This window comes from Lactuca serriola, chromosome 3 (assembly GCF_051521515.1).
Source record: "Lactuca serriola cultivar US96UC23 chromosome 3, Lser_US96UC23_V15, whole genome shotgun sequence".
NCBI lineage: Eukaryota > Viridiplantae > Streptophyta > Magnoliopsida > Asterales > Asteraceae > Lactuca > Lactuca serriola.
The window spans coordinates 35,899,231-35,909,241 of NC_136410.1; the positions used below are offsets into that span (position 1 = coordinate 35,899,231).

Below are 10,011 nucleotides of genomic sequence, written 5' to 3' on the forward strand. Positions count from 1 at the left end.
TGTCCAACGGCTGCAAGAAACAGAAACATATTCTTTAATTTTTACGAGTTGTATCGTATCAAACCCAAAAACATATTCATTTTAACGAGTTGTAATGTATCAAACCCAACAACATATTCATTTTGACGAGTTCTAATGTATCAAACCCAACAACATATTTGTTTTAACGAGTTGTTTCAAACCCAAAAACGCATTTTAACAACATGTATTGTATGCAGGTAAAGTTGGACCGGTCCAACCATGTCCAAGAACCGGAAAAACCAAACCTTAACCCAATAAGTCTCATAACGGTCCACAATATTCTTCAAGACCAATCCGGTCCAAAAGTCAGTCCGGTCCAGTCCAAACGCTCACTCCTAATATACACGACAACAAAATATACAACTTGATATCTATGTAAAATATGATTTTATTGTATTGGATTTTGAGTATTAAGTAATGTACATCTTGTTTAAGTAGACATTTTATTTTTTTTTTGACATATTACTTTATTGTTTATGGAACACATAAAAATTGTAAAATTTTAATAACATAAAAGAGCCGAATTAACGGGTCGGGTATTTGTTGATTCAGTGGATACGAATATGGATTCGACTATGCAAGACCATGAGATTATTAGAGCAGGAGAGGTCATGGTTTTATTTTCTTTAACGGGTTTGAAAATAGACGTCCCTAGGTTAACACTAAATTTCCAAATAAGTATTACCTTTGTATATCTACAATGCCTAATATCTATTAATTCCAAAAGTAAAGCTTATTAAAAGATATTATAAATTATTAATAATATATAACTAATCTATACCTTAGACGATTAATTTACAAACTCTTAACCCTGGACAAATAAAGAGCGAAATTAACAAGTACTCCAAACAAGATCTCTTGGAGCTCTTGTTAGACAAAAACTAACAACGACATGCTAACCCAAAATAAACAGGTTGACACGACATGAAATTAAATTAAACCTGTAAGGTTAGTGTCAAATTTTTTCAACCTGTCATGACATGATACACTTACCAGGTCTACTTAGGATCAAACAATACCCACAACATGAGCCTCCCTCCCTCAGGTTACAACTTACATGATCTTTTCAAGTTACAAAATCTTTTGATCAAAAACATCTCAACATTCTTAAAAAACCAACACATCCTACTTCACCCAATTTATCACATTTTTCCTAAAACAAGACAATTTTACAAACCGGGGATCGGGAATTGAGTTGTGAGTGCCTCAACTCTCTTTCTCAGATCCGAAACTTGACCCGTGAAACCAAAATCTGAAGAAGCTACATACTTGATAAAATCTTGTACCTTTGACCCACTAGTCACAGCCTGTTTAATCTCACGTGTGAGTTGCACCCCTTCGTGAATAAACTCAGCAATATTAACAAATTCCTTTTCCGTGAACCCACGTGTTGTCATAGCTGGCGACCCAATCCGTATGCCACCTGGCACCAGTGCGCTTTTGTCACCTACAACATTAATTTCAAAACAATGTTAGTGCCAAGACTCAAGCCCTTGACCGTTTCTTTTTCTTTTACACCCCAGGGGTTGTTTTGTAAATAAGATCAAAGTTGGAGGGTGAAATACAAAAAAAAAAAAAAAAAAAAGATAATAGAATTATACCAGGTACGGAGTTCTTGTTTAAGGTGATAGAAGCCATGTCTAGAACTTTCTCTACCCTAGCACCATCAAGACCCTGCATTTATTCAATTTGGGTTAGAGTCTATTTATTTTTATCCTACTTTCTGTTCTTCCTATTTTGTTTTTTTTCTTATTAACGCATCATGCTTTGAAAAATTTTAAAGAAATTGGATAAAAATTCAAAGTAAAATTAAAGTAGGATGCTATAATAAGCAATATCTTACATTTTCAATGGTACTCAGTAAACTTTTTGACTTGATACAGAAAGGAGTTATCAAAGAAACCAAGTTTTTACAGTTTTAGCCTCATTTATTATTATTTTGAAAGAAAAAACTAGCTTACTAATGGCCTGAGATCCACAAGAACCAAGTGGTTATCACTTCCACCAGAAACCAATGTGTACCCCAACTCCATCAATCTTTTAGCAAGAGCTCGACAATTAGAAACAACCTGCAACACCATGTTATGTTATGTTATGTTATTGAAAAGATTTAATGATAAAATGTAAAGAAAAAGACCTGGTTCTGGTAGGCCTTGAACTCTGGAGACTGAGCATGCTTCAGGCAAACTGCAAGTCCTCCTATTGTATGGTTATGTGGACCACCCTGTTATATTATTTTATTTTTTAATTATTTAAAAAAAAAAGATTAATGAAAAAAAAAGTTGGAAAGAGATTGAGTGGAACAAACTAACCTGCAAACCTGGGAAAACAGCATTATTGATGGCGGATTCTAATTCAATGCCTAAAACAGGATCTTTCTTGAAGAATATCATGCCGCCTCTAGGCCCTCTCAGAGACTGGAAAGATGATGGAATGGAATAAGCAACTTTTATATGATGTTTTTGTATCACGTGTAATAGCAAAACACAACGTGCTTTCACCATTTTATACTCAACTATTATCATCATAATCATATCATATAAAATATCATACTTGCACTTTTCTGTAGTTTGTCCCCGAGGTAACTGGAAAAATGGTTTTGTTAAACAATTAATAGTTAAGTGGTTTTAATCAATTCCATTCCTTCCCTGATTCTATCATTACTAAACACTACCCTGACAATAGTAGTCTGCTACATTATTGTTCAACAATAAGAAGAAATAGTTAATTCTGTAATTACCATTTTATCACTAAAAAGTAAAACTAGGAATTTTTTTTATCAACTCAGTCAGAAGCAATGCAACATTACCTACCTTGTGTGTTGTGGTAGTGACAATATCACAATAATCAAAAGGATTCCCAACCACAGAAGCAGCAACAAGTCCACTAATATGAGCCATATCCATCATCAGAAAAGCACCAACACCATCTGCAATCTTTTCAAGTGCAACAATCATACATTTCATTATTATACAAGAAAGAAAAAAAAAATCAATACTCAACATTTTAAAGTCAACATTCAAAAAAGGTATACCTTTCTCATACGAGGATAGTCAAAATCTCTGGGATAAGCACTAGCACCAGCAATTATAAGTTTTGGTCTAAATAAGGTAGCAGTTTTCTCAAGCATCTCATAATCAACCAGGCCTATCATATGGAAAATAATTACACTAATATAAAAATATTATATTTTTGTTGGAAAAGAAAAAAGAAAGATATACCTGTAGATTCATCAAGACGATAAGGCATAGATTCAAAATATATGGATGTTCCTGAAACCCGTCTTTTTGGTGTCATGAATCCATGAGACAAGTGTCCTCCATGAGGCAAGTCCAGCCCCTGTGTTTTTTTAAAAAAAAATAATTAAAACCAATATCCATCTGAATATAATATTAAAAAATAAAAAAATACACACCATTATACGATCATGAGGCTTCAGAATGGCTGTATAGACCTCAAAATTAGCAGGGGAACCAGATAATGGTTGAACATTTACACCCCATTTTTCTTCATCCAAGTGAAATGCTGCTAATGCCCTCTTTTGGCAAAGACTTTCTAGTTCATCAATGTGCTCGTTTCCACCATAGTATCTGCAAATTAATGTATATTATAAACAATTTAACATTATTAGCAAAAAAAAAATTATTTATATATTGACCTTTTTCCAGGAAGTCCTTCAGAATATTTGTTTGTAAGGCAAGAGCCAACTGCTTCCATAACAGCTCTGGATGTGAAGTTTTCTGATGCAATAAGCTCCAAGCTTCTAAACTGACGTTGCTTTTCATTGTATATTATTGCACTAACTTCAGGATCAACATTACTCAGTTCATGGTCAACAAACCCATTTCCATCACCTATACAAGTCAAATTTCATTCATCTTCATTCCATTATAAACAGATATATTCCATCAACATTAAAATCGTTGAAATTTGAGTCAGTTACATGTTTGGTCCCTGAGTTTAACTGCTATCTGTAACTTTATCTCTTGCAATTTTGGTTCGTATTTGAGATTTTTACAGCTTTTGGTCCTTGTTATACCATTTTCAGGTTTTTTTTATAAATACTTGTTATTTAATTATTAAACAATTATTTTGTTAGATTAGTCCACTCCGCCTCCCTTCTTCATACCAGTAGAATAATTCAAAATGAGGACAAAAATGGTTAGAATACTACAGCTAAACTCAGGGACCAAAAATTTAATTTACTAATAAATTACTTTGTGGTCCCTGGGTTTAGCTTATCTTTGCAATTTGGTCACCTCTTGTAATTTTTGTTCTTATTTGTAATGTTTTGGTCACTGTTCCAAGTAAGACGAAAATTGCAAAAAATCAGCTAAACTCGGGGGACAAAAATGTAATTTACTCAATGTCTGCAGATCTAGATATTCTTGCAAGCACTTCTATCAATTTTGTTAAAGAGCTTCCTTCGATATCCTCAAATATTTACTTTTATATATTCTGATTTATAATCTATTATAGTTAAGTTATTAATTTATTTGGACTCTTAAATAAATATCACTATAGATCTCTTCTTTAGGTGTCTGTCTTATCATCATAACATGTCTATCAACAACTAAAAAGGTGCAACAATTTATGACTAATTACCTCCTTCAACAACTGTGATTGGAACAGAAGTAGTGGATGGCTTTCCAGTAACCAAGCTAGCTTCAATTTTAGATGATTTACACGGATTGAGTGATCCAAGATTCAGCTGATGTGGAAACTTAGTGAAACCAGGTCTTTTTGGGAGGAATGTTGATTCCTTAATCCATACAGGCTGTTGAAGGGAACCCATGATAGCTCCAGAGCAAGTATGCATACTGCATAACATATAATGAATCACAATAGAAAACAGCATTAGCTCTTTTAAAAGATTCATATGCATAGTTTAAGTGTATGTAAAATAAATAAGCAAAATACTAATCACCTAAGCATTACAAGTTTACAACTTGTTTGATCTTATGAAACAAACGGATAAGGGTAAGGGGTGTTTGAAATTTTGATAGTTTGGACAAAAGTAATTATTTTGGGTTAAAATAATCAGATACGGATATATGTATGTCAGTATGTGCCTATATTAACCTTTATTAAGTGATTATTTAATTTGATTCTTCAACTCTGTAGCAATCACTATCAAAAGACAACATCCATAGTACAAACGCCTCTAAAACCATGGAATACATTTTCATGCATTGCAACATCCCATGTATCAACATTTCTTACGAGCCCTAATCTAACTCCACTTTCACCACAACCATTATCCAATTTTCAACAGAAAAAACACTGTAAAGTAAGCTTCGAATCCGCAATTAAGATTAGGCATGAACAGAGTCTCCAAGTACAAGCTTCATAAATACGCAGAAGCTATAACAACAAACAGAAACTCCAAATCTAATACTAACAAATAATTTCCACACACTCCATAGAATCTCGATTGTAGATAAGGAAGTATACGAACGATTCCAACCAAAACCTAACAAACAGAGGCATAATTGTGAACACAAACAACACTGGTGCATGCTGTCGGCGGAAACTAACAAAAAAAGGAAACATATTTACAGAAACTAAGAAACTACAGAAGCCAAAGCGCAAAGCTACATTCAAAACCAATTCAGAAAACAGTGTTCGTTTAACTCACATATATATATATATATATGCATGTGAGTACCAAATGAGCGAACGACAACAGATTGAGTAGAAAAATACCTGCGCTTGTATATTTATATGTTATCGAACCGATTATCGGCGATTGAAGGTGTCGCCGATTGCTGGTGCGAACGTGATTATCGGCGATTGATACAGAGAAGAGTGTTGTGTGCTGTGTGCGAGAGACGAGAGCGAGACAAATTTCTGTGTGCGGGAGGAGTGCGCGAGCGAGACAGATTATGTTTGTGAATTGTGAGTTTGTGATGTCGGCGAAGATAGAGGTTACACCTAGTCATAAAACAAAAAAACCCTACTGTATTTTAATTTTGTAAATAATTTTTTTTTTAATATATATATATATATATATATATATATATATATATATATATATATATATATATACTATCTTATAAAAGAAATCTCACTGTTTTTATAAATAAATTCAACATAATAATAATATTTTTTAAGACGTTCAAACCATTAAGCTAATAGTACAAATAACCACCAATAAAATAATATTATAATGTATATCGTCCAAATGATAATACAATTAGTACAAACATCCACTGCAGTATGCTATCTTATTTCAGTGCGACGCGTCTCATATTTCGTTATTATCTAATTTTAGCTGAAGAAGACACTTTCAAATTCCCCGAATTGTAGGTAATACAAATTATTCAAATTTAAAAACCCATGCAAATCCCGGAAGAAACCACAAATATTGATGTGTTCTCTCCCATTTTCTAGAAACCCTGATCTCAAAAGCCGCCTTAACTACCATTACACATCCATCTTCGCCTCTTCGCTACCACCATATATCCACTTAATTGTTCAATATGTTGTTCTAAAATGTTCTATGTTCCACCACTCCTACAACTAAGTCCAACGCACCTCCAGCAACCCTATCTGTCACAATCATCGCACCTCCATAAAACATAGTTGTCAACCACATAACTTATTTCCACTCTGCTTCTTTTTTTAAAAACCCTAAATCCTATCTCTCTCTTTCATCTGACCAGGTAAAAGCCTAACCATTAGACAATGGATTAGTATGCAAGAGGAGATGAGATCGGCAATGTCTACTATTGTTCGTTACTCTTCTACTTATTAACAGTATTATCTAATTTAGCGTCATCATCACACACCGTTTAGGTATTCGTTATCTCTTCCACCACCACAACCACAAGCTTCCTGTCAAAAGTTAACATCTACAACCCACCATCGGTACCTCTCTACCTCAATTTATGAATTTTTTATGTTTCGTATAATGTTTTGGTTTAATTTTTTTTTTCTAGATTTATGTTGTTTGATATGAAATTATGATGCTCTGCTTATACATTTTGGATTGATTTTTGGGGTTTCTTGGAAGAAGACGACTTCATTTTCGGATCTTAAAGCAAAACAGAAAGCTTAAATTTGTTTGCATTCTTAGGTACATTTTGTTGATTTTTTTTTAATTTAAGCCGTTGAAATTTATTTGGAGTTTTGTGATGTTAAATGATGTTATTAGTAATGAGATGTTTATACAATGAAACACTAAACATTTCGACACAAGTTAGTCATCCATCCTTTCCTACATGTATTGTTTACAAATTTTGAGAATATGAACTCTTATAATTCTTTATGTCGTTGGTTCTTAAAGCAGGGATTTACTAGATGGTGTTGACTTTGGTAAGGATAATTGGTGTTTGTTTTTAAAAAAGTTATACTTTACTTATTAAACTATATAAAAACATTAAGATGCAATTTTTGTTGAGATACATAAATGGTTTTCTAATGAATTGTTTTCATGTAGGAAGAAGTGGGGAAGATGATTAAGAAATGGAATCAAGGAATATGTCTTACATAGATTATGGGACCTTCTGAAGTAGGTTTCCTTGATTTTGTTTAAACAGTTCAAAGTTCGCTACCTATTGCTTGGACTGTTGAGTTATCTATTCAATTTAGAAAAAATCTTAGATTTTGTTTAAACAATTCAAACTATTCAATTTAGAAAAATCTTAGATTCTGGTTAGAGGTTTGGATATGTTGTGGAGCTGGGTGTTAATTAGGATCAATTATCTTCACTTTTTATGTTAGATGGGGATCTAAAGGACTCATTAATTTTATATTTGGTGCTATTTCGTTGCTTTTATTGGTAATTCATGATCCTTAAACTATAATCAAGTATTGATTTTGTTTTATGCTACAGATCTATCCAACTAAAAGTGAATAGCTAAAGTTCAATTTTCTTGGAATGTTTTGGAGGCTTGTGGAGTTCAAGCATTATGGTCAGTGTTCTAATTTCTTCTCAAGCTTTTTTCCAGCTATTGATGTTTTTAATGGTTGATGGTTTCGGTTGTCGATGATTATTATGAGTTAATATTGCTAATGAAAGATGGTTTCAGTTGCACTTAACACTTATTTTTGTGAATTGTGTCTTTTAGGGCTAACAAAGAAATGAAATAAGAACTTTTGATTAAAATGGATGTTGATGATTGTGGAGGTGTATGCTCAAATTCAACCAAGGTATGCACTACGAACCCTTTTAAAATTTTGAATATTATTTATATTTTTACATTAGATTTAACGATTACACGTGTCCTAATATGATATTGAAGAGGAATTATGGGATTATATAGACATAAGAGCATCTGATTTTGATAGTTCACAAGAATTGAGAAAGATGACCATCACACACCACCACCACTACCATTTATATCCCTCGACATAGTCATCACGACCCACGGTCACCATAGCTCCACCACCTTATGTAAGTTGTCTCATCCCTGTTTATCGTATCTCAGTTACAAGCTTATTTAAAAATTTTAGTCAGTAGAGAGGTTTCATCTATGTTTTTTAATAAGTAAAAGGAATTTGGTTCGATTTTAGTTTTTAAGCTTCATTTTTTTGTATGACTTTTAGCCATATGGGGTTGTATATGTTCATGTTGTTGCTGCTACAAGTTGTGAGTATCTGATTGAAACCGGATTCAAACTTTTAGTTGTATGCGTGATTGTGTGTGTCTATCTAATAGTATGAACTTAATTTGGATCATTTTTTTTCCGTTAACCGAATATAATTGTAAATTGGGAAACTATGGCATTGAATTTATTTTTGTTTAAAAAGTTTGGAATACTCAACTTATAATGCAAAAACTTTACGGGGTTTGGGGTTTCTGATCTTTCTCTTTGATATTGGTTTTTATCCTTTATAGTTTTCATGTGGCTTAGTTTGAGTTATATATTTAAAAAAATATTTAAGGGTTTTTTTAAATAAAGAAATTTCTAACTTTATTTGAAGTTCATTATTACAAAATGGGCCTCCTTTTATTGCTCGTTATCCAAAAAAAAAATTGTTATCAAGGGAATATATCTAGCTAACAAGAGGGGGAAATGGTTAATAGGTCGGTGACATAGTGATCTGTTTGTTAACTATGGTCTTTTAATTAAGGGTTAAAGACTATTTTTTTTATCATTTTGTTAACGTTTAGTAGTAATTTTTTGTATTACATATTTTAATCTCTTTAAGTAGTAGGATGTTAACAATTTATTCCATCAGCAACATGTGTATTTTTAGTAGAACCTTTTTTGAAATGTGTAATAACAATGTATATTATCATATGTTTTATATATGTATATATATGTTTTCGTAATAACAATGTACTTTGATTGTTCATAAGAAAGTGATATTGAGCATTTATTAATCATACTACACTTGACTCAAACTACATTGCAGTAATTAGATATATTTCAAAAATATTTTGTTTAGAAAGAAATTTTGTAATATATAAACAAACTAATTATATAACATTTTTTTGCTTTGAGAAAAATGACAACATCCAACAAATGCAAAACCAACCAAAACAATATTCGCATGTGGTGTGTTGTTTTGTAAGAGTAAGAAATCTTGAACCAAATAAGCTGAAAACCATATCAAACTGAAATTGTTTTCAGATCAAACCATATTCAAATTCAATTTTAGGTTTGGTGCACGACCAACCCGGATTATAACTTTAGTTTCTGGTTTGAGTTTTGGTCTCTTAAAATTTAGACCAAAACGAATAGAAAAACCGAATTTCATTACTAATTAATTAGAAATTATATTTTATAAGTTTTATATTAGTTTTTTTTTAAATAATAATTTTAAAGAAAGACATTTTAGCCCTTTTACAGTTTTTAGCAATTTAGGGTTCAATTTTGATAACCCTATCACTCCCTTAGTCCCTCACGAAATTTTGATCATCGTTGATACCTCATTTGTCATTCCCACTCATTCAAGTTTCACTGCTAATGTTGTCATGAATTGATGCTCTCCAAGAACGTTGTAAAGCTACAAACGACGTTACCGTTGATAGTCTCAGCT

The 10,011-nt window shown here is 32.2% G+C and overlaps 1 protein-coding gene across 1 annotated transcript; it reads right to left on the reverse strand.

Moving 5' to 3' along the window:
* Positions 1–951: 951 nt before the first annotated feature.
* On the reverse strand, positions 952–5,939 carry LOC145091898 (serine hydroxymethyltransferase 3, chloroplastic-like). The gene is made up of 12 exons (XM_079029719.1): positions 5,728–5,939; positions 4,627–4,841; positions 3,680–3,875; positions 3,437–3,611; positions 3,243–3,360; positions 3,056–3,168; positions 2,835–2,957; positions 2,334–2,438; positions 2,159–2,245; positions 1,983–2,090; positions 1,623–1,695; positions 952–1,468 (listed from the first exon to the last, which is right to left on the reverse strand). The coding sequence occupies exons 2-12, from the start codon at positions 4,838–4,840 to the stop codon at positions 1,191–1,193; spliced, it is 1,590 nt and encodes a 529-aa protein (XP_078885845.1). The 5' UTR covers position 4,841; positions 5,728–5,939; the 3' UTR covers positions 952–1,190.
* Between the last annotated feature and the right edge of the window lie 4,072 nt (positions 5,940–10,011).